The sequence below is a fragment of the Lepidochelys olivacea genome, assembly GCF_965140295.1.
Source record: "Lepidochelys olivacea isolate rLepOli2 genome assembly, chromosome: 9".
NCBI classification, from domain to species: Eukaryota; Metazoa; Chordata; order Testudines; family Cheloniidae; genus Lepidochelys; species Lepidochelys olivacea.
This window is the reverse complement of record NC_140419.1, coordinates 18,163,937-18,190,123: the sequence shown is the minus strand read 5'-3', so window position 1 is coordinate 18,190,123 and position 26,187 is coordinate 18,163,937. Positions and strand designations below refer to the sequence as shown.

Here is a 26,187-nt window from a genome sequence, read left to right as displayed (position 1 = left end):
CCTGTTTAGGGAAGCTGGCAGAACTCATTATCTAGTATGCTACCACGCATTACACAAAATGCATTTTCTAGAACACGTTATCTTGCAACTTGTTAGTAGATGCATCTGGAACACACTGAAAAATAACATCAGAGTGAGATATTTTGGGGCCTCAACCTTGACAACACTTATTTTAAAATATGATCACTTACCTGAATGACATGAGTGTATGGCCTTGTAGTAGGGCTGTTGCCACATATCAGGAAGAGGAAGGGTTAAAGCAGGCCAGAGGGAGCCTGCGCAGGACCCTCCAATTAGAGGAGGGCTCACTAAGTGAGCCAATTGGGAGGTGTGTTGTTGCAGTGGCCAATCAGGGCCAGCAGGGGCCATATATAAAGGGCTGTTCAACAGCACAACAGGAGTCTCTCCCTGGCCTGTTAAGGAGAAGGACTGGCTGCCTAGGAGCACCCTAGTGAGAGTAGTGGTGGTCAAGGGAGCAGAGCAGAGCAAAACAAAACAAAACAGCTTTTGGCTGACTGCTGCCAGACTGAGGCCCTGGAAAGAAGTGGCTAACAGACTGCAGTTTGCCCCTGGAGTAAGGGATGAGACTGGTGACTGCAGTAGGCCACTGAAGCGAGTGGCTGCACTGTAGACTGCTGGTTCCCCTGACAATGGGAGAGACAGCGGAGCAGGGTACAGCCAGATGGCTGTACCCAGAAGAGAATGCTGGGGTCTGGGGAGTGACATGGGTCCCAGAGTGGTGGAGACAGCAAAGCGGGAATAATGGTGATCGAGACACCACTGAAGGAGGGTGCCCTGTGGAAGGACTTGAGCTAATTCCAGAATAGCCAGCAGGAGGTGGTGGAGAGTCTTGCTCTGCTACGAGCCTAAGGGCTTGGCTACATTTGTGAGTTACAGCACAATGAAGGATCCCCGAGCGCACTAGCTCACTGTCTATCCACGCTGGCAAAGCACGTAGAGCGCTCTGACTCCACAGCTACAGTGCTGCTGGTACGCCACATCAGTGAGTGGAATAATGTTTGCTGCGCTCCCCCACTGGAGAGCCATGGTGCCAGTGTGGAGGAGGTGTTGCATTACTGTGCTCTGATCAGCCTCTGGAAACATCTCATAATCCCTTAAGTCAAATGGCCACTCTTATCATTGTTTTTGAATCGCTGTAGGAATGCGAATATGCCCTTTGAAAGCTCTGTTTCTGACAGCTGGCTGCTTATCTGCTCCGAGACAAAGCAACCATTACTGTGGAATGCTGGTGGGGGGGGCATCTATTGGTGCCTGAATTTACAAGACGGCATGCTGCCATGTTCAGCCCCCTGAAAATCCACTCTCTCCCCCCACGTACACACAACACGCTCCACTCCACCCCACCTGCCCCCATTTGAAATGCACGTTGCAGTCACTTGCATGCTGGGATAGCTGCCCATAATGCACCGCGCCCAGTGCCACTGCACATGTGGCCGCTCCGGTGCACTTGAAGCTGTCGGTGTGGACAGACTGCAGCGCTTTCCCTACTGCACTCTACGAAGGCTGGTTTAACTCAAAGCGCTCTACAGCTGTGAGTGTAGCCATGCCCTAGATTATGAAATGATGAGCAATTGCCATCAAATCCACTCATAAAAAGTCATTTTTCAGAAAAATGGGGAGCGGGATTAGCCATAGGGCAGTCTCATTTCTATCTGTCTTCTCTGTAAGTATAAGAGCCTGAACAATAGTCAAGTAAAAGACAGATCAAAGCCTCCATTGTTTTCACTGAAAATATATCCTGATGACTGTAAATAAGTCTGTGTAACAAACTAGGAAGTCAAATGGGAAAATTCACAGAAATGTTTTACCTTTATGTCTCCTTCATGTGCAGTTAGATATTTTCAATGGGGAGAAGCCCTGCTTATTCTTTGGATTGTCTAAAAAAAGAAACTTTCTCTTTTGGACTAAGGGAAATTAAGAAATCATAAACTTTACAGACCATTGGTTTGATGGGATGTGTAGCACCAGCATGTGGAATACAGAATTTCCTAATTTCCATTCTGTCTATGACTGTGCCGTGATTTTGGGTGTCATCCCATAAAACTTTTTTCTTTAATGACACCAACTTACACTTCTATAGCATCATCTTTCCTGTAAAAGAATCTGAAATCACATTACAAACTATGGGCCAAAGCCTGAACCGGCCAAAAATGAGGGAATAGCACCCTGTATAGAAGGCAATCCACACTATCCCCATCCAGCTCAACCAAGGCTGAGTTAGGGTAAATTTCTCTCTAACACTGTCAGCAGAAGAGTATAAAGTAAATGTATCCCCCCAGTCTATCTAGCCCCTCACAATCTTTAGTGTAGTTATCCTTACAACAGCCCTTTGAGATAGGGAAGTTGTATTATCCCCATTTCACAGATGGGGAAATGAGGCACAGAGACTAAGGTCACACAGGAAGCATTTGGCAGAGCAGAGACTGAGTGAATGTCTACTGAGTCCCAGACTAGGGCCCTAATCATTGAAACTTTTGGGGAGCAAAGGGTGGACAAAAAAAAGATAGGTGATCTTCCTGCAAACAATCAAAGCATTTAAGAACAAGTTGATAAATATTATGCAGCATTTGGGAGCAGTAGCTGCGGTCCCACAAAGAGTCAAGAAGTGACATTTACAGTCAGATGTATGTTTATCTTTATCTATTCAGGAAATAGTTCATGTTTTGAATACTTATCTTTTGCCTGGAACATTAATCGTGCAGTATCAAACAACAACATGAACTGTTTTGTCTGACATTCTGCAAGATAATATAGTTACGAATATTCTAAATGTGTTCTCCAACTGTAGAAAGGGGTACCTCATGATTCAAACTAGCTGCACAGCAAACTCACAGTCTCTGCTTCATTCCATTTTCTGTAGCTGCACAAAACAGCAGAGGCGGCATCTACAATGAAGGGGAAACATTACTTTAGCTTATCTTCTGGTATTTGACAGTTCCACTGCAAAACAAATAGACCAGAGAGGTGGAAGCATCAGCTCAGAAGCAAAACAAGTGCAATTCAGTGGAGTTACACTAACCATCTCCTTCTAAGGAGGCCATTGTTTTGTTGGGATGCAGCCCCAGTATGTGGGAGGAAGTATTTCCTAATAAAACCAACATGGTTGGTCCCCATGAAAGACATGGAGGAGAGGAAGTATGGCCAGGACATCTGTGTCTTGGCAATTCCTAGCTGCTGGAATACCCCTTAGAAGACGTGGTTAGATAGACGTGGCCCCATGACTGGGGACTGTGATGATATAAAAAGTGGCTTATGGACATCTTATCTCTTCTGATCCTATCTGTTGCTTTAGGGCTGAGCTGAGGCCAGCTCAGCATTCAGACCCAGATCCTGGGCTGCATCTAAGAGCTTGGCTCTAATTCACTTTCCTGTTCTTGATACGCTTTCATAACACCTTTTTTTTTTTTTACCTCAGCTTTATTACAGTTGGATGCAAGGCGAAGGAAGTTGAGCTCTAGTCAGAGAACAGATTTGTTTTTGGAGAGGAGTTTGGATGAAAGCAGCCAAAGCCATGAAAAATGCTGAATTAAAACTATTGCAATTCAGGCCTATGTTGGACCCTATTCAAAATGAATCAGCTGGCCTAAAAAAACAGTGTATGCTAGCGGTGCACTCACCGCATCCGTGACTGTGAGCACATGCTCTGGGACTAACAGGAGAGGTCCTCTGGGGAACGACAAGGATTTAAATGAATAACAGTTGGATATTATCTAGCATACCAAAACTATCAGCCTGGAGGCAGAGTCGGGCTAGGGCGGGGGAAAGATGCACTACACAAACTGTGGTGTCGAGAGTCCTTCCTCTCTTTTACGCAGGTGCAAATCAGGAGCACCTCAATGGACCTGAGTCTCCACTGCCTTGTCCCTCGCATGGCTATTTACATCTGTGCAAATGTTACCCAATCAGAATTTTCCATTATTCTGCACATGTATAAATGCTTAGCTGAGGTGTTAATGGAAGCCTCTCCATTGATTGCAGTGGACTTTGGATCAGGCCCTACACATATGTGTATTTGGTTCACTCTGATGTGAAAAATCTAGAAAACTCTAGTAGAATCCAATTCTCTTTTGTTTTTAACTGTACACATGTAGGGTTTGATCCTGCTCCTATTAAGCCAATGGCACTGCTCCTATATGCTTAAAGTTACGTATAAGCTTAAGCGTTTTGATGGATCAGGCCCATACTGCCCAATATTTTTGATCAAAGACAAAAAATGTGTTGAACTTTAAATACCAGATGTCTTCCTTTCACCCATATCAATAAGATATACTCTGGTGTAATCCTGACTCTGCTGAAGTCAGTGGGACTTTGCCATTGATTCATTAGGAACAGGATTTCACATTCTATTTTTCATACACATGCAGACAGTGAAACTAACCTTCAGGCAATTTACATACATTATACTTTCTTTCAGCAAATATACAATGTTAATCAAATAGGAAAACTTCCTAGAACAATTCCCTAAGCAGAGTTTGCACATAGTCTCTCTTCAGAGTGTCAGCAAATGTCTGTTTCACCCATCAAGCAGGGACACAAATTTTATTAGCCTAGTTAAATCTGACAGTGAACTAAACCTCTTCTGAATGCTATGAAGATGCCATTCATCTTTCCACAAGCACAAACATCCCTCTTAAGGGTCTAATCCAAAGCTCATTAAAGTCAAAGGAAAGACTGACTTCAGTGCGCTTTGGATCAGGTCCCTATAGTAGATCTTGGCATTACAAGATTCAGGCAAAGTGTTTTTCCAGCAAAATTACTAAGGCCCTATTCTTTAGTGGTGTAGCATGCGTATAACCTCCAGGACGGGCTTGGGTGTTGTGCGGGCTCAGCACCTTTGTGCTTTAGGCTGTAAATAATTTTCAGTTTAATTATTTATGTGATTGCTTAACTTTTCTTAATCCTTATGAAAGGCACTTAACCCTGCATTTTTATTTGGTCATTCACCGCAGATGTTCTCAAAGCTCTGCCATTGGGATTTGAATTGCGTCATGAGACCCTAAATGTACTGAAGAAAAAATTCACTGCCTGGGTTCAAAGTGATCCTCTTCATTTTGCATGTGTGTGTGTGTGTGTGAGAGAGAGAGAGAGTGCATGAGTGAGAGTTGGGGGCCGGAGGGGAGGGGGAGAAAGGCAGTGACATTTTGTTCATTTTCCAAGTGCTTTCCTGCAAGCTGCCAGCATCTATGCAAATTACTCAAATTCGAATTCACAGAAAACCTCTCTAACTGTGTAATTTGTGGTGCCAGCATCAGAGATTGCCCTGTGTTCCAGAATGCACTCAAACCAGGTAACCTCACCATCCCTCCCCAAGAATGGACTCTGCTATTCATAGCCAGTAAGTGCTCAGAGATTATTTTTACTGTTAATATCAAACGAACGGCTTTCCACCAGGAAAGCCACATAAAATCATGAACTAGGGGCAGAAAACTGGTTTTTACCAGCTTCTGTGTTGTGCTGACATCAGAATATTCACTGAAAACTTGTTGATGTTTGTTTTTGCTTCAGTAGAGAAGTGCTAAGTGGTGTCATTTAAGTATTTGGTGAACATTCTTAACACATATAAACATCAGAAAAGCTCAGCAGTTTGGTGTAAATTCATAGAGTTTAAACCTAGAATGCTCATCTGATATGACCTTGGGAAAGTCACTTAAACTCTCTGCATGAAATCCTAGCCCTATTAAAGTCAATGGTTATCCACCTGTAACATTTGGATAATACTTCCTTCCTTCCGTCCTTTGTCTTGTATATTTGGTTTTTAAGCTCTTCAGGGCAGGGACTCTGTTTGTCCAGTGCCTAGCACAATGAGTCCTCAGCTTGGTTGCAGCCTCCTCATACTACTGTAATGATGCTAATAACAGAAATTTTAAGTTTTTTCCATCCCTGATTAGAATTCAGAATCAGAGGTTTTCTGTACAGGTCGGGCATGTTCAGTGGTGCACCAGCTGAGTTTGCATTACATGCCAAGTAACATAAGTCAAATGCACATTTAAGAAGCACGTGAGAAGGGTCCATGCCTTATATTTGCTTCACCTATATATCTCAGAAATAAAATAATTTTTCAATATTTAACAAAATGACAGAAGTTCTTTCTACCTGGCAGACATGCTGTAAGTTGCTGAACTTCAAGCAGGAGCAAATTTTTATGGCCTGGTTATACGCCTCTGAATATTAGTATTTATAATGGAAATGCTGACACCACCTGAAATGTCATTGCATTGAAATGGCACTTTAGATAATTTTTCATACCCTTTGTGAGAAATAATTTTTCCATAAAAAATCTGCAACCCATTAGCCCATGATGTAAACTAATGCCTTTCATTTTATTTGGAGGAAAAACTAAAAGAGAAAAAGCAACCACCTACTGACTTATTTCATTTAGAAACACATTGGGGGGTGGGGGTTGTAGGCATAGTAAAGGTCACTTCCTAGGGTGTGATCAAGGTATAGAAAATTTTGTGTACTGCAGCAGCTATAATGACCCCTGCACTCTCTGTCCTGTGGCAAACTCAGTTTTCTTCTGACCTGAGTGTTCATTAGTAGAACTCATCCCATAATATCCATGAATTCGCACATGTCCTAAATATAAAGGGAAGGGTAACCACCTTTCTGTATACAGAACTATAAAATCCCTCCTGGTCAGAGGCAAAACCCTTTCACCTGTAAAGGGTTAAGAAGCTAGGATAACCTCACTGGCACCTGACCAAAATGACCAATGAGGAGACAAGTTACTTTCACAGCTGGAGGGGTCGGAAAACAAAGGGGCTGTATGTCTGATGCTTTTGCTGGGACCAGGTCAGGAATGCTCTTCAGAACTTCTGTTAAATTAGTAAGTAATCTAGCTAGAAATGCATTAGATTTCCTTTTGTTTAAATGGCTGGTAAATAAGCTGTGCTGAATGGAATGTATATTCCTGTTTTTGTGTGTTTTTGTAACTCAAGGTTTTGCCTAGAGGGCTTCTCTATGTTTTGAATCTGATTACCCTGTAAGGTATTTACCATCCTGATTTTACAGAGGTGATTCTTTTACTTTTTCTTTAATTAAAATTCTTCTTTTGAGATCCTGATTGCTTTTTCATTGCCCTTGAGATCCAAGGGTTTGGGTCTGTGTTCACCTATGCAAAATGGTGAGGGTTTTTATCAAGCCTTCCCCAGGAAAGGGGGTATGGGGCTTGGGGGGATATTTTGGGGGGAAGGCGTCTCCAAGTGGGCTCTTTCCCTGTTCTTTGGTTAACACACTTGGTGGTGGCAGCATAGGGTTCAAGGACAAGGCAAAGTTTGTACCTTGAGGAAGTTTTTAACCTAAGCTGGTAAGAATAGGCTTAGGGGGTCTTTCATGCAGGTCCCCACATCTGTACCCTAGAGTTCAGAGTGGGGAAGGAACCTTGACAGCATATGAGATTAACTGTACAATATTCTAAAAACAAGATAATTGATGATTATTATTATTTCCCATATGCTTTTAGAACTGAGTGAAGAATTCATGAATATTTGTAAATTGATACACAGCTGCTGAAATTTTAAGGCTGGCTTTAGGCTCCCATTCTGCACTGGTGCAGACCCCAGCACTTATTTGGAGTTCAATGGGTCTCTGCACAGATGCAGAAATCTATCTTCTTATCAGACACTGTGAGGCACACCACCAAGGTCTGAAGGTCTTTAGAATGACTAGGATGAGTGGGGAAAGATAGGATCCGAAGTACAAGGGAAGGATTTCTCCTGTGGAAGGGGGCTGCATGAGGAGGCTGAAATGTAGTAGTCAGTGGCTGTATCACATTTCCAGTGGATTTTCCCCTGGACACGGGGGATTATAAATGTTTCCCCCAATACTGGGCTTGAACCACCCATTTCTTTCTCCTCAGCATGAATCCCAGGACCCATGGAGAGCCCAAGGGAAGAGGAAGGATGCTGCTGCAGAGGCGGCTGATTGTCTCCTTTCCATGTGTTGGAGGAGGCAATCCACACACAGATCAAAAGGGCATGATCTGCCCGTGTGTTACTATAACATTATAGTGCCCCCTCATAGTCAGGGATGCCTCTGCAATGCCCTGCCTTTGTTTTCCCCGTCTTCTGGGGTTGGGGTCTGGTTTCTTTATTGACACAAAATCCCCAAAAGTAAACCCCTCCCCACCAAAAAATAAAAATCTTCCATCCAACCTTGAGCTGGGCACAGCCCCTCCTCCCTGAGGTACTGTCCCTTCCTGCTGTCTGGGCAGCTAGAGAAGGTTCAAGGCCTGGCCTGCCTTCTTTGCCTTCTCCCAATGGACAATTAAACTTTCAGCTTGGTCTTCTTTCCCAGCCCCAACTCCCTTTTTCAGGGACCACTTCAGGAGCCCCTCTCTCCCTGCAGTTTCACTCTGCAGTTCCCCTTCCAGCTCTGTCCTCACTGAACTCCCCCGACCCATGTGCAGTCCTGCCCCCTTAACTGGCTCAACTGGGGGCATTTTCCCTGGCACAGGGGAACCAAACCTATTTCAACCACAGGGGGACAGCCACCCTGTGACAGCTATCATCTTCTGTTTAATCAAACACTCCATTTAGAGACAGGGCCTGATCCCACACCAACTATCATCAATGGAAAATCTTCCATTGACTTCAATGGACATTGGATCGAGTCCATAGGATATCGCCCTTGATGGCTCATTACAATCCCATCAATTTAAGTGATTCTTTGGGTCTGAATAAGGATGGGTTTATTGGACTGGCTGTTGAATTTTCTATAAGGGAAATACCATACATAAACAGACTCAACACTGGCTGCTGTCATTTTCCACCAAAGAATGTCTATTTGCATTCATACTCAGAAACAAGAGGGCCCGGGAAGATTTGAGTATATGATGGTTGACAGTCTTACATGAGGCCAGGATGTTAAATCGCATTGAAGAGAGGTGCCTACACCAAACAAAATAAAAATTCTTTGAACAGCAACATAACTTTCCATTCAAAGTATTATTTTTAATTATTATAGTTAGGGTTTTTCAATAACTGGATACCACACACTGAATTTTTGCAAAGGTGACACACTAAGTAAGGCCAAATGAAAATTCAAATTGGCAAAATATGAATGCAATTCAAGAAATTCTAGAAGTGAAGACAAGCGAGCTCTTCAGAGATCCATTAGAATGATCACATATCTTGATACATGTATCACCAACCTATCTTCAGTCAGCTCACTCCCCAGACAACTCTTGGAAAAAGGGTTCATTGTTACCCGCTAGAGCAGCACAGGAATTCGATTGATGTGCATAAGAGATTGGTAACAATAGCTCCTGACATGACTGTGTGTTGCGAGGTGACAGCTTGTTTCCGTGGCAACAGTGATTATGGAGTTCCATCCAAGACTCTGAACAGGGCTACAACTTTCCAAAGGATGCAAAATACAGCCCCACTGGGGGGAAGATGGGAAGAAATTATTTTACTGAGGACAAATAGCTTTATGCAAGTTGTGAGAAGTTTATGCAATAGCAAGACATGTCCAAAAGGTAGGAGGAATGAAAGAGGAAAAGTAACATTAGTCTTTGTACTGTTGGCTTGACACACTTTGAATAAACAAGATAGTGTTACAAGATTGAATATCTTTTTAAAACATACAGTTACTGTGCCTGAATTGCTGATAGTGTCTGTTATTCAATAGAAGCAATCAAGAAATGTCTCTTTTTCTTGTCATTTAATTACTGCAAGACATACAGTGATATAAATGGATTATTTATGATAAACACAAAAGTCTCATTGATTAAGATACTAAATTTGCAGTTAAGTTCATGGAAAGCTGCATGGAATTTGAATAATAAATATACCAGTAACGGCTCGTTGTGTCTGTCATGGCTAATTATGTTAATTACATTACTTTTGCAGAGTAGTTTTATTTTACAGAAAGCAAGATAATTTACGGCACAGTTAAGGGTAGTGATGCATTGTAACAATAAAGTACGGGTGTATATGTTACCAAATTATTTTCAAAAGCATTACATCAAAATATTGCTGAGGGTCTCATGAAACCCATTCAAGAAAATAAACAGGAAGTCTCAGTCAGTCACCCCAGTGTGCCTAGGGTTTAGACAGTTCTAAGAATAATGCTTGATCTTACCTGTACTGCACTCACCTGTTCCGATACTTAGGCACAGTGCAGTGAACTGAAGAATGAGGGTTAATCTAAATTCTGAATTTCCTGGCTTTTACACAACATGTTTAAGTTAGATTTGTTCACCTTAAGTTCATTTTTGCATATTTGCTTTGGCATGTGCAACTGACTGATCCAGCAAAGTGACTGAGCTCCCATTTTGTGCATACAAACTGCTATTTGTAGGAGCAGTTTGGGGAGGGAAATGACCAAATATCTTGCTATTCACTTGCAAAAAGTGGCAACTAGAAACTGGCTAAAAATTTGACCTATGCTGTTTTCCTTTTGGGGTTTAACATTCTTATTTTGTTTATTTTTCTTCTAACGATGATGCTAAAAACTCAATTAAAATGAGTATTTCTGTTGAAATTCATCAGTATTTTCGGAGTGGCCTTGTATCACCATTACAATAACTCTGGAGCACTGAGATGTTAAATATGGGCCAGATCATGTTCCCAATGAAGCCAGCAGGAACAGGATGGAAATGTGGAGGGCTCTTGATGCTCCTTAATGCTGTTCCAGCAGCATGCAAGGCCTGTAAAGGGGCCCCAGTGGCCTCAGGGAAATTCTCTTAATATAGGAGTTGCATAGGGGCAATATAAACACCACTTCACTATTGTCCTCTCCCCCGTCCCACCATGGGCAGCACATCTAATAGGCTGGGAGAAGGCTGTGCCCCCCCAAACAGTCCCCACGTGGCCCTGCCCATGATCCCCCCCTAGGCACCCTCCTGCTGCTAGTTAGCCCCAGCCCAGGCAGGCTGCTGAAGCCGGCTAGGGATAGGGTGGCTGAGACCGCCCACCGCTGGGGGGCCCCCGGCACTGGGGCTGAACTGCCCAGCACTCCAGGGCTGGGGGAAAGGATGGGCCATGTGCCACCTGCCAGGCACTCTGGGGCTAGAGGCACTCAGGTGACCTGGGGCTGGGGGGTGAGGCTGGTGGCCACGAGGTGGGGGAGGCGCTCTGGGCTTCAGGGAGGAAAGGGGCAGGAGGGGTGGTGACTCAGGCAGAAGGGGTGGGCCGGGCTGGGGGCTAACCTCCATGAGCCATTGGTTCACCCATTGCCCATGCTTTCCATCCCCCAGTGTAAGGGTGTGCTGCGGACAGGACTTCAGGCCTGAGGGAGCATTTTGGAGTGATGGGGGAATAATTGTAGTTTAAAGCACTATGGCTATTCTGATCTGCAGAGCAGTCCACAGGTAGCTGCTATAAGTTAGACCAGACCCCACGGCTACTGTAACTTATAGTCAGAGACACTCCAGCCCCCAGAACAACAGCCCAGAGGCAATGCAAGGAATGGCATAAAGGCACCTTTGCTCCCACTCCTTTTGTGCTGTGCGTTCGGTGCTGTCTCTCTCATGAACCAGAACACAGAATTGGAATTGCAAAGCCTGGAACTTTTCCATTTTCATTAGAAGACTTACAGCAGTGTCAGGGGATGTGTTTTGAAACACTGCTTTTGACCTTGTCAAACATTGCAAATACTGCATAGGAAAAGTTTCCATCCCAAACATCTTCACTGCCATCTTCAGAGATAACACAGGGATAGCTTTTCAAAGCATTGCATGAGGGTTTAATGTTTTCGATCTTTAAAGTCAGTTGAGTCAGACATATGAAGTCCTGCACTCCACTTGGAAAATATACCCCATTCTGTTCCCAGTGTCTATGGAAATTTTGCCGTTGGTTTCAATGAGAATGGGAGTAGCTCGATTTCACCGATTATGCCATTGACATTGGGCATTCCGATCTTGCAAGGTTCTGAGTCTGGGAGGTGCTGTCAGGGAAGTCCGCGGGACTACGCCATCTGTTCCCTGGCATGATTCAGTACCTCACTGAATCACAGCCATTGTTTGGAGCGTAGGTAAAATACTATGAAAGGTGCAGTAGCTGTGGTATGTGCACAGCTTCCGGTTTGCAACGTCAAATATTTCCGTTTTATTCCCTACTACCACCACCACCACTAAAAAATAAAATCCACAATTCTTCAATCAAGGCTGCACGAGCTAAATCGTAAGATCATTCTGCTCTCTCTTATATCCGGGTAGATAATGCCAGTCAAAGCATGTAGTCACTCTTAAGTCACTCTGGATTTACAATGGTGTAACAAAGAGCAGAATTTGTCAGCATGTTTTTTTATTTAAATTAAGCAGCATCCGATGAAGTGGGTTTTAGCCCACGAAAGCTTATGCTCAAATAAATTGGTTAGTCTGTAAGGTGCCACAAGTACGTACTCCTTGTTCTTTTTGCTGATACAGACTAACACGGCTACTACTCTGAAACCTGTCAGCTATTTTATATGTATAGCATAAGAAAGAAAGAAAAAAAACATAGGGAAACCACCCATGGGATCAAAGCTCTAACTGATTCAAACCATATTTAACCCTTTAAATCAACATCTAAGCCACTTTTTTTTGCTTATTGGGTCAGATTCTGAAATTGTGTTCACGGATTTAATATCAGGTACACAACTACGCTCATGCCATTAGAGACTCAGTTGATGCCCAGCTAAAAGAATCGAAGGCTATACGTGCAAAAGATATGTGCAATTATATGTTTTTCACTTGACAATTTTGAGTTTCTCTCTCAACTTTCTTTCATAGGATTTCTAAAATACAGGCAATGCTGCTTGCTTAAAAGATATTATAGATCACCACTGAGAAGAGAGAGAATGCAGCAGGGTTATAGCCACAGTGGGTTTCCATTAGAGCATTAGTGAAATTAATTCCTCTCTCGTAAGGATTTAGATCTGTGATTTATGATAACCAGTTTCTCACTGCTGGCAAAGTGAGGGGAAATGACTCAGCCAGGACAGACAGCATAAATCTCACTTTTTTCCCTTAATGGTTGACATAATCTAGAGTGCTGCTCCCGGAGGTGTCACTGGAGATTCATATCCAGCCAAAGGGCCTTGCAATCAAGGCAGAGAGTTTTGGTAGTTTCATACATTGGAAGCGGTAATTGTTTTGAATTGCATCCTGCCTCAGTCATTGTAATTTCCTTTAGACCAACTTTAAAAGGCAGTAGTTAAAAAAAGAGAGAGAGAGAGAGAACACTGGGCAGGACAAGAGGCAATGGGTTCAAACTACAGCACAGAAGATTTAGATTAAATCTCAGGAAAAAACTTCCTAACTGTGAGAACAGGAGGACAATGGAGCAGACTGCCTTGGGAGGTTGTGGAAGCTCTTTCACTAGAGGTTTTCAAAAGGAGGCTGAACAGCCACCTGTCTTGGATGGTTTAGACACAACAAATCCTGTATCTTGGCAGGGGTTTAGAGGAGGTGACCCTGGTGGTCCCTTCTAACCCTATGGTTCTTTTTCCTGAGCAAAATCTGTGTTACAATAATGCTAGATGTCTAGCTGAAACATACTGAAATCAAACAGTGCAGAGTCCAAAGCTCCATCCTGTCTGTTGCTCCTTTTGCAGCCCACCTGACGTTCTGAATTTCTCCTTTCAGTTATCGTTTCTAGAATTCTGAGTGCTTATTCAATACCCATTTATGCAGTAGGAGAAGACTTTAATAGTAAATTGGAGAGGATTCTGCTGCAGCAATCATGCTGACTGCAGAAAGTCCAAAGTTAGAGGTAGATCTTCAGCATGGATGCTGCATGAACTGCCGGCTGGGGGAGGCTAGCCCTCAGCTCCACCCCTTCTGCCCAAGGCCCTGTCCCTTCCACGCCTCCCGCACTGGAGCCCAGAGGCTCCCCCCCCCCCAGCCCACTGCAGCCGCCAGCCCCCACCCCAGGCATCCGATGAAGTGAGCTGTAGCTCACGAAAGCTTATGCTCAAATAAATTGGTTAATCTCTAAGGTGCCACTAGTACTCCTTTTCTTTTTGCGAATACAGACTAACACGGCTGTTACTCTGAAACCCCAGGCGAGTGCCTCTAGCCCTGGAGCGCCTGGAGGACAGACAGTGCGGCTGCAGCCTCCCCAGCCCGGAGCTCTTGGAGGGCGAGCAGCACTGCCCCAGCCCCAGAGCACCGGGAGGGCAGGCAGCATGGCCCCATCCCCCCCATCCCCAGAGTGTCGGTGGCACAGCCCCAGCCCCAGAGTGCCAGGCTGGCAGCATGGCAGAATGGAGCCACCGCACAGGGACAGGGGAACTGGCAGGAGGGAGTCTGGGGGGCGGAGCATGGGCGGGGCCACACCTGGCTGAACTAAATTTATATAAAAAACAAACAAAAACAAAATGAAAACGTAAGAGCAAAGACTTATTTCAAAGTCACATTTTGTGTATGAGCACATACATGAACCAAAAATATAATCATTTATATTATATAGAAGTTTATCCTTAACATTTACAACATAAATTCACATTTTCAAACAAGTATGGAGAAGATGCTATCGATAACTATGAAACCATTTCTATATATCTCACTTCCTCATACCACTTTATTTAACCTGCAATGAATCAAGAGGGCATCAGACCTCTACGAAGCAGCAATATAAACACCATTTCAGACGGTCTAGTCAGTAGTCCCCAACACATGCTGTCCAAATGTAAATAATCACTCCATCTTCTCTTCATGGGACTACTACATGGCTCTTCTACTGATTTTTAACACTATACATGTATAAAAATAGGCCAACATTTTCCTTTCTGCTTGCCTAAAGACAGAGAGCGTTTTAAAGCATCTAAAAAAAATAAGCTTGTTTTCAGAAATGCTACACACCACACAGCTCTGAGTCAAGTCACCCATGACTGGATTTTTTTTTATTGTTCTTTCAATCTCAAAAATAAGACAAAATGAGAAAGATAAGAGGAGCTGTTATAAATGATATTTCTATTCTGTCGTTTACCAGTTAACATTATGAGCTTCCAGATAAAAATCAGACAAGATGTTGTGTGTATTTTTGATGATACTTCAAAAAGGCAAAACAAAATCTTAGGCAAGTAGTAAATCTATTCATGATTATTTTCAAATAGGTATGTAACCTTGATTTTATTCCATGTTTTACTTAATTTGTCTTTTACACGCTTGCTCACCATGAAACTTTCATTACCATCCCCACTAGAGTCTTTTAAAGCTGCTTTTTATTTTCCACTTCTGATCCCTTGTGTAATCATTTTAATGATATTTCTTGACAGTTCGAAGAGTTTGTAGAGTAACAGGCAAATTATTATGCTGTATCCACACAGTTACTAAATTAAAATGATTTTTCTCAAGAGTTCCATGGTAGATTTCTAAATTGCAGCCCCGGGCTTGAGAGATGTTCACTTTCTTTGAAGCACAATTGGAGTAATTATGCCATTTTTGTTAAATAAAATGTACCTTTCAAAATTCTCTTGGGCCCTGGTCTAGCAAAACACATAAGTACGGGAATTCATTTGGACTATACATGTGCTTGAAGTTACACACAAAGTTAAGTTCTTCCCTGGAACCTTAATGCATTGTTAAAAATTACTGCTAGGAGAAAAAAGGAGAAGATTCAGAACACAACGGTAGGGTGTTTTTCACACAAACTGTATAGTGTATCCCCAAATACAGCTAATCTCTGTAGGCCATATCATGCTATTGATTAACAAGCACAAGGCAAGGTCCCATTGATTTCAATTGTGAGTTTGGCTTTCAAAGTGCTGATACGACAAGACCTGTCCTTACAATGTTAGGGCCCCATCCTGCAAACATCTATACATGAGTAACTGTATTTGGGGAGGATTTGATAGCTGCTTTCAACTACCTGAGAGGTAGTTCCAGAGAGGATGGTTCTAGACTATTCTCAGTGGTGGAAGAGGACAGGACAAGGAGTAATGGTCTCAAGTTGCAGTGGGGGACGTTTAGGTTGGATATTAGGAAAAACTTTTTCACTAGGAGGGTGGTGAAACACTGGAATGCATTGCCTAGGGAGGTGGTGGAATCTCCTTCCTTAGAAGTTTTTAAGGTCAGGCTTGACAAAGCCCTGGCTGGGATGATTTAATTGGGGATCGGCCCTGCTTTGAGCAGGGGGTTGGACTAGATGACCTCCTGAGGTCCCTTCCAACCCTGATATTCTATGATTCTATGATTCTATTCAGGTGAGCAGTCCTATTGAAGTCACACCCTGCATATCCCAGAGGATCATGTTGGCACAATCTTGTCACATACGAGGTTTTATTTACATTTTGTGACCTAGTTAACATGCATTAAAGAGGAATCTTGCTTTTTCCTTGTCCACAAAACAGCCTGCATCGCATTCACCAGATCAGGAGCATATGAATGGTTTAAAATGTTCTCTCTTTAGCTCCTCAGGTCTGAATACAAGCAGCCATAGGTTCTGTAAATCCTATTCCTCTCACTGTTCTGCTCTAAGTGATACAGATACTACTTTGCCAGTTTTATCAAGACACAGAGGAATACTCCAGCAGAGAGCTGATTCAGGGATATCTTCACCAGTAAGTGTTTTGTTTATCAGTCTGGTTATGAGTTTATAGAAAAAAACACAGACGGAAAGTAACTTTATGGCTGGACTCTCTTTCTGCAACATGTTAATGGATGTGTTATGCCCCCATTTAGCCTCCAGATAGGATATGATGGGCCAAATTTTGGCCAGTGTAGGGAAAGTACTATAAACTATCTGCAAATGGGTACACATACATGCTACAAAAGCATACTCCATATGCTACAAAAGATCTTATTGCAGGTAGTTCTGTATCTAGCCCAGCATACAGGAGTCATCCACATGTGGGGCTGTGCATAGGTGCAATTACTGGGCCAAGAATGGACTGGTATAGCTATGAAGACCGGATTTGACTCTGAGGCTTGCCCTGAAATTCCTCACTGCGACTGCTGGTCGGGAGTGCCCATAGAGCAGTTTTTGGGGGGAAGACAAAATGTGGCGGACAGCTTCTGCTCCAGCCTCCATTTCTGACTCTGGCTGCAGGTTTTCTGTGCTTCCATCTAGTGTCCTAAACCAGATTTTGTTTTTTAAATATATATACTCTCTTCTCATTCATGTGCCATTTCATAACTGACTTTCATGAAGCATTTAACAAGTCATTGTTAAGGTAACACAACTCATCTGTAAACATTCACCTAGAATATATTAGAAAGATATATTAGAACTGCAGAAAGTACAGAGAGGGCAACAAAATGATTATGGGTCTGGTGCAGCTTCCATTTGAGGAGAGAGTAAAAAGACTGGGACTGTTCAGTTTAGAAAAGAGACAACTATGGAGGGATATGACAGAGGTCTATAAAATCATGACTGGTATGAAGAACATGTTATTTACCCCTTCACATAACACAAGAACTAGGGGGCCCCTGAAGAAATTAATAGGCAGCAGGTTTAAAACAAACAAAAGGACATGCTTTTTCACACCGTGCACGGTCAACCTGTGGAACTCATTGCCATGGACTGTTGTGAAGGCCAAAATTATAACTGGGTTCAAAAAATAATCAGATAAGTCCATTCAGGATAGGTCCATCAATAACTGTTAGCCAAGACCGTCGGAGATGCAACCCCCGGCTCCAGGTGTCCCTAAACCTCCAAGTGGCAGGAGCTGGGACTAAACGACAAGGGATGGATCACTAGAAAGTGTCCTGTTCTGTTCATTCACTCTGAAACATCTGGCAAAGACAGATTACTGGGCTAGATGAACCATTGGTCTGACCCAGAATGGCTGTTCTTTCGTAAGATTCTGTGTCTATTTTTTCTCCTGGAATAATGCCACAGGATTTTGTATAAATGTGAAGATATTGCCCAGTGTCCAAGACCATTAATTAATTCTTTGTTTCTTTTATTTTACATCCTTCCATTAAGCTTCCCTCAGATTCCTTCAAGTATCTCACTTGGCACGAGTTAAAAGAACATGATGTTCCAGGAAATCAGATTCGTTGCCCCCGAGTGAGAGAAGGTGAAGATGAAAATTTGTTCCTTTGGAAAAAAAAAGACATATTCATTTTAAATCCTAAGTATTTTATCCTGTACAGAATTAAATACCAGGATGAAATCCTGGCCTTTCTGAACTTAATGGGAGTTTTGCCATTGATTTCACCTCTACATTGCAGAAATTTCATTTTTTTTAATCATTCAGACAATAGCGGTGTAAGATTTAGAGTTAAAAAGCAGGAATGAAAGTCAAAACTGTAGATTCTATATTTTCAACATTAATGCTTGGAGATAATAGATGACAGAGAGTAAAACCCCAATCCTGAAAATGGAAACACACATGCTTAATTTTAACCATGAGTGGCCTCACTGAAATAAATGGGACTACTTCAGAGTATGAAATTAGGCAATTTGTTTAAAATTAGGTAAGTGTTTACAGGATTGGGACCTAAATGGAAAAACAATTCAGTGGGGCATTATCTTACTTATATTTATATTATATGAATAAACACACACGCACACACACATGCCAGCATTTTCAAATCTGGGTCGGGGTCTTAAGTGAGGCACCTAAATAAAAGCTTTTATTCAGCATTGAACTGAACAGGAAATCTCATTTAATAACAAGCCACCAACTCACAGTGACTGTAAATTGAATGTAAAGAGTTGAATTAGCACCCACAATATAGTGAAAATCTCCAAACTAATTTACCACTCAGGAGTCTGCGAACCTACTTTGGTATAATACTGTGTATATTATTTCAACTCAAATATCTTCCCAACTACATATATTCTCTTAAAAAGTAACTAACTGCAGCCACCATATCACATCAGCTATTGAAAATATATTTACTTCTGAACAGGGCCTTCAGAAGAAGAGCTATTTTTCAGAGGAGAAGATGATGTCTTGCAAGCAAGAAAACAAGTAACAGAAAAAGAGAAATGGCAACAGAAGCTGCAAGAAAACTGGGAAAACTGTGCAGTAAGATCTTACTATTAATTATTGTTATTGCTATTGCTCTATAAGAGTATGTTGCACTGTATAACCAACGAGCCAAACAAATAACTGGGCCAACAATTTAAGGGCAACAGCTACCCTCCAGTAATTTGTTATTCATATGACAAAACTTCAGTTCTGTCCACCTCTTGCATGGTAGGTGGACCGAACAAATTTAGCAACATATTTCTATTGTTCTAGGCCAAATTTGGCACCATGTTTTAAATTAGGTATAACTCTAGCATACTAAAATAGACTCAAATTGTAACAGACCCTGTTGTTGCAAAGGATTTTAATAACTAAACTTTAAAAGAAAAAAATAAGCTAAAGAATTTTCTTTGCATTTTTTCCCATCCCCAGAATTTGAACCTTTCATTTCAGGACTTGGGCGACCTTTACCAGCTAGAAAACTTTAACAGGATTCTCCGGAGATTAATTCGCGTGGAAAGGCTTTGGTTGGTGGACAATTCTTTGACAGACCTAAGTGCCATAAGGTTGCCAAGGTAGATGAAAAATCCTGTTGCCAGGTCCTATCTAGTACCATAGAAATCAAAAGGAGTTTTGCCATTGAATTCAATGGGAGCAGAATCAGGCCTTTAGTGATTAACAAGGCATAATATGTGCATGTAATTCTATTGAAAAATCCAATTAGTCTAAATTCATGATATACAAGAGAATTGAAAGCTATTCTGGGTCAGATTCTGCCACCCTTGTTCGTACTGAGAAGACCATAGCTCCATGAGAAGTTTCATCAAAGTCAATGATATCCTCTGCTAGGAGGAAAAGTTGTTGTATCAGATGAGTAGAAGGAAATGTACATAAAGATGATGGTACCTGACTCAAGGAGAGAAGCCACGAGTTTCCATTACAGTTATTTCCTATGGTCAGATATATGGAAAGCTGTGGTTGTGTTAATAGTTAGAGTGGGAAATAATGGTCCAGATATCCAAAAATGTAAAAGAAAGCTGTAAAGCTAAATTTTCAGGCCCTGGTCTTGCAGCCCTTGTTGAGGCAAAAAAACCACCATTGCCCAATAGAGTTATATCAGTGTAAAATTGTGTGAGATCAGAATCAGGCCCCTGAAAGATTAACTCTGTTATCCACAGAACAGGTAAAAGTAGAGGCTGTAAGCTTTCTCACACTTTGCTTGGTGTTCCTCAGCCCTAACAGAGAAGGGCACAAACAAGGGGTGAGAAGTTATCTCAATCTGCATGTCTCTCTCTTTAATAACAAAGTAGGATCTGAGGCTGCATTCAGAGAGGATGTGTACAGTGGTGTAAATTAGACTTTATGCTAACTTTGTCATATTCCCTTAGTTAGTCCTACTTACAACCACTCTACCTACTTGTAAGGTAGTCTAAGCTGGTGTGATTTACACACTGAGTTGTCAGAAGAAGGTATCAAAAGGTGTATGTTAAAATAGCCCACATTCTGCCTTTCCTTTCTGACTGTAAGGGAGTCTAAATTAGCATACTGAGGTCCAAATCACACCACCTTATACATCTCCACTGAATATGACCCAGCAAGAGCCAGCTGTAGCTGCTGTGGTTTTTATGATGTGGACAATTGTCCTCTGGAAACTGATCTGAGATCACCAAAGTGAGTTCATGTTGGCCACTGAACCTCCACATTGGATGGTAATACCTTTTGGTCACTGACCTAGACTGCATTTAAACTGGTAATATTGCATGGGACATGATCACCACCCTACTACAATCTGTTCAGATTCTCCTAAAATTAATTCTAATGAGTTAACAAGTATGTACCAGGTCTAAAGCCAGTGTAAAATGGCATATTTCTCTTTAAGTCAATAAAGCTAGGCTGATTTACACCAGCTGAGGATCTGGCCCCAGGTGTGTACACTGTATATTTTTTCACAATAATTAAGGATGTATATTCTTCTGTATATGTGATAAATGATGGCATACATTTTTGTACTTTACAGATGCAAAGAATTAAATGTCAGTAAAAATCATTTTACATCCTTGAAACAGCTGCCAAAGATACCTCAGATTCGTCACTTGTCACTGGCTGATAACAACATTGAGACACTAAGTGGGATATCAGACTTGAGATCTACTCCACTCGAATCCCTTATACTCAAGAGGAACCCCTGTGAGTTTAAAGAAAACTACAGGCAGCTGTAAGTCCTACATTATTGTCAGTAAAAACATGTACAGTGAGAAAATACCTGTTCCTATGAAAGCATAAATGTAATACACAATTGACACACGGTAGCTTTCATGGATTGTAAAGGAAACAGGCTTTGTTCTTGCTGTATTCTCCTGTCATCACGGGATAGTTCAACAAGTTTTGCAAACTCGAGCCAGTTGTCACTATTGTCCACCTGAGGAATAGTTTCCTATGGATTTGTAGTCTATGTGGAATTTTCAGAAAGTGCTTGGACAACACTGTAATCCAGCAGCTAAGCAAGAATGAATTCTTGAATGTAAGCTCATGAGCTAAACTGAAATCCATGGGCCAAATTCAGAGGCAATTTGTAGGTGTAAGCTAGACTCCCTTTCACTCAAACTGCCTTAGCCAATTCTCATTATGTTGCTACTGTACTAGGGAGTCTAAGTTGAATTACATGGCAAGAAGCTGGATGAAGATGTTGGAAGATGTAAGCTAAATTGAAAGGTGGCACAAGTTCTTGCACCTCCCTGTTAGTGGCTTTTCTTGATGCTCTCCAGTCTTCTGCATCCCAACATGGTTTGAGTTACACTGACTTAGGCTCCCTCACACTCAGACTCAGTGGGCCAAATTCAGCAGGTGATTAAAGCTACATGATAGAAAGTGGGGGTGAGTCTAAAGGAGTAAATCCGGGGGAGTCTGAGTGGGTGTAAAATGCTGATGGGGAGAGTCAGAAGAAGATGTAAGTTACACTCTCTGGAGATTCATCTCTGTGATCCATTCTCCCCACTTCCCAAGGACTCCCCAGTGGGGGAGGTTTAGATTGGATATTAGGAAAAACTTTTTCACTAAGGGGGTGGTGAAACACTGGAATGCGTTACCTAGGGAGGTGGTAGAATCTCCTTCCTTAGAGGTTTTTAAGATCAGGCTTGACAAAGCCCTGGCTGGGATGATTTAACTGGGAATTGGTCCTGCTTCGAGCAGGGGGTTGGACTAGATGACCTTCTGGGGTCCCTTCCAACCCTGATATTCTATGATTCTATGATTCTATGACTCTGATAGCTCTTCCACGGGAATAAATGGCAGGTGAGTTGGGAGGTGGTTTTTAGCCGGTCTCTGCAATATCCTTCTTACAGAGTTCCTCAGAGACCTGTGCTGCCAGGATGTTCATAGGGAACAACTAATGCGGGACAGTTGTCCCCATTACAGACACAGGATCTATTAGCTTGCTGTCTGGAACCTAAGTCTCCATGTGGTTTCCTGTCCGCCTGAACCCAATCCCTCCAGCATGAGTACAAAAATCCCTCTCCCTTGAGGGGAGAAAGGAAAGGAGACTCCTTGATATGAACCTGGATGAGTTTCCAGTCGGCTTTTTCCCTTTGAGTTCCTCTTTGGGAGATGATGATGATGATTGTGTTTTTTAAAGTGAAGTTTTTCAAAAATATATAAAAAGAATTATATTCTATTGTACCCTGAAATCTGAGATCTAACAGTGAGCCAGTGGGAATCTCATGAAACTTTATTCATTTTCACAAGATTTATCCAAAAGTTGCCAAAAGAGAGGAAAAGTCAATACTTAACTTTAATTAATAATGCTGCCTTATTACATTGATATAGACTAGAGCTTCTCATGCCAAAAGGTCGAAAAGTACGTTCCAAAATAGATACATGCCAGGATTGCTTCACCTTCCACTGGAATACAGTCACCTCTGGCAAAGAGAGCAGCAGACATTAATGGCAGAAATTAGAGATACTAGGAAGAAACTCTATTCGTCTGAAATAATATACCAGGAGCTTTAATGTCCACAGAAGGCCTGATGCATTGATATCAGAGGGTTTGGGATCAGGTCCATAGACCAGACAGGACATAAGTGTTTACTGTCTTATAATGAAAGAAGCTCACATGCATAAAATGCATAAAACTGAGTTTATCTATCACAGCAGGATGAAAGTTGAGTCAAACACTTTGCAATTTGAACTTAGTTTCTAGGTGCCTAGGAATTTCAAACCTAATTCTTAGACTAAGATACAAAGCCCTCCCCTTTGTGATATGTTATACAATGGGCCTGATTCTCTATTCTGCTACAGGTATTTTGCGCTTGTATAACTCCACTGACTTCCATGGCTTAAAACCAGTATAACACAGTAAACATTCAGATCCTTTGTCAGAGCTGGTCTCAAGTGGCAAACCCAGTTTGGGGTCTGAATCCAGATTTCTAGTATGTTCAGATACAATGTTTCCTTCTGGCCCCTCTTTACTTTTGATCTTAAAAATTACCCAAGTAAATACCTCAAAATACTATTTTCTTTAATTTCTCCCATAGAGTGTTCTCCGATTTGCCAAACTTGAGAATGCTGGATGGGGTCCCAAAGCTGCCAGAGGATTGTCCACCTCCAGAGATCAGTTTTCGTTCAAAAACATGCACCATACTGTAGCACTGTATTTTGTATCATAATGGAGCTAATGGAATTGCCAGAGTTACCAGAACTAATAAATCCAGTACATACACTTTTTTTTTCTGATCAAACAGCTGTAGAGTCCTTCTTGAGAATTTGATCCAGTTGAACGTGCAAGTGACGGAAAACTGAGGGAAAGATTTTAAAAGTTAAGCACACATGCGTGTACGTACATCTGCATACACGTCCTTAAGCTCGTGCATGCAAATATACGTATGGTATTGTAAACTTCTAAAATTTGAAAATCTGGTCCTGAATGCTAGAAATATGTCATGTTCCTTATTATCATTTCAGTGATTTACATTTAAATTGCAGTTAAATTCGGCTTATTGAGCCTTGTCCTCTCTTCTTACTGACACCAGCGTAACTCCATTAACTTCAGTAAAGTCCTGGGCCAAGATTTTCAAAAATAGGAGCCTAAAGTTAGGCTCCTAAATTCATATTTGGGAGCTGCCGGGAACTCAACACTTTTGATGCATGGATAGATGCCAGACTAGATGGAACAGATGGGTCAAATTCAGATATAAAGTTCCTTATGGTCAGTGAGACTTTTCAGCAATTCTGTTAAAAATACACAAAAAGGGAACAGAATTTGGGACTTTCCCTCTGTGTGGTGCTGCATGGTTAATAGGAGTGAAAATGCAGCCAGAACTTCTTTTGCCTACTCACACATATACTCTGACTCTGCATATACACAGGGAGCAGATCTGCTGAGTGAGAAGCTACCAGTTGAATCTAACCACTTTTCAGAGTAGAACAGGACTTTAACTTTGATATAGTTAATAACAGAACTGTAGACACGTCTATTTAAATAATAACATGCAGCCATCGTGGCTTTGGTTTGGTAGCAAACTTTTGAACGGACTGTTGAAAATTGTTTTGGGGGTTCCGATGCATGGCGCTGCCTGAACCCTGAACCCTGAACCCCTCCTACACCCCACACCCCATCTCCCTGCCCCACCCCGCACCCCTCCTGTACCCCAACCTCCTGCCCTGAGCCCCCGCTGCAGCCTGCACCCCTCCTGCACCCCAACCCAGTGCCCTGAGTCCCCTCCCGCACTCCACACCCCCTCCCGCATCCTAACCCCCTTCCCTGAGCCCCCGCTTACACCCCGCACCTCTCCTCTGCCCCAACCCCTTGCCCTGAGCCCCTTCCTGCACATAGCATCCTCTCCTACATCCCGCACTCCGTTCTGCACCCCAACCCCCTGCCCCAGCCCTACATTTAAGGCCCTGCATGCAATTTCCCCACTTAGATGTGGCTCTCGGGCCAAAAAGTTTGCCCAGCCCGACCTTGCCCAATTGGGGTCCAATCTTCTTATTATAATAAGCAGGCTGAAAATCCAGGTAAAAGTTACACAACTGTTCCTAAGGCACATTTATGAATTTAACAACATAAAATTAAAGAGAGGTTGTGAAGAGGAAAAGAGAAGTAGGACTTTTATTTTTCTTGTCATGATCCAACCCCAGGGAGCTTCCAGGAACTCCAGAGCAAGTTTTAAAGCATCTGGGAGCTTGGCACTTCAGCCCAAGAATTGTGTAAGTAACCTAAAATAGTGATACCACACAGAAATATCAGAGACTAATGAACATTGCAATGAAGGTTCCATGCTCATATTCTCTATGTGCATCAGATTGCAGAGCACTAAGCATAGATGTTGTGTTCATATCAGTTAAACCTACTTAAAAGTTTCAGGAACAAATGACTTTGGGCCTGATGCTCCTCTCCAGTAATGTGAGCTGAAGTTTCTGGAAGAGGGCAGGAGTGTGTGGCAACTCTACAGTCTGACCTTGTGAAAACCTTCTACCCGAAGTCCACGGCTTTGGGCTTCCAAAGACTGAGGGAGGGTGCTACAGCCAGGAGCAAGGCATATCACTTTTGGCAGAAGGTGCAGAAATCTGGAGGTTGGTGACTCGACACCCCAATTTGCATATTGTATAAATACGTTTAATCACATACCTAAATGACAACAATACTGCATACAACAAATGTTCAGATGATCAGAATTTCAGCCTGACACGTCTGGGTCACGGAATAGGTTTAGGGCCAGCAAAAAAGCTAGTCCTGCTTGGCTCTGACATCTCCCTGGTTTGATACCAGCTAACTCTGGGGGCTCCCGGAAGCCCTTCCCCTGTTTCACTTTGGAGTCTACTGAGTGCAGGGCTCTGGTTGAATAGCTAGACCCTGGTGTTTGCTGCTGCCCATCCTGCCCTGGGATTGGGTGGGAGAATCTGCCTGCTCCCTGCCATCAACTGGAGGGATATTCCAGCTGGTTGCTGGCCTCATGTGCTAGATCTAGGTCTTGTGGTGAGAAAGAATCTGGCTACTGTTCTCTGGTTACTGTACACATGCCACTGTAGCCAAGCAGAGGGTTCATTCTTTCTCTCTTGCCCCCATTTGTAGTGTTCATAGTTCATTTATAGGACTGACTGAACAAAGACGTACAAAAATACTTGCCATCAGCATCTACTCTCATAATCCAGGTTAGTGCCCTGATCCTGCTCACGTTAAAGGCACAGACACGCCAACTCTCGTGAATTAATTGCGAAAGACATGATTTCTAAGTAAAATTAATCCCAGCTCTGGGGCAGCCAGGGCTCCCCGCTGTCAGCCCCAGGTGGCTGGGACTCCCCTGCCAGCCTGAGAAGTGGGAG

The 26,187-nt window shown here is 42.5% G+C and overlaps 1 protein-coding gene across 1 annotated transcript; it reads left to right on the top strand.

The window, feature by feature from the left end:
- Positions 1-14,542: 14,542 nt before the first annotated feature.
- Positions 14,543-23,530, top strand: LOC311525775 (acidic leucine-rich nuclear phosphoprotein 32 family member B-like; the record flags this gene model as incomplete). Its single annotated transcript, XM_084638114.1, has 5 exons — positions 14,543-14,636; positions 18,809-18,927; positions 19,303-19,445; positions 20,888-21,085; positions 23,400-23,530. 5 exons carry the CDS (start codon positions 14,543-14,545, stop codon positions 23,509-23,511), a joined length of 666 nt encoding a protein of 221 aa, XP_084494240.1. The 3' UTR covers positions 23,512-23,530.
- Between the last annotated feature and the right edge of the window lie 2,657 nt (positions 23,531-26,187).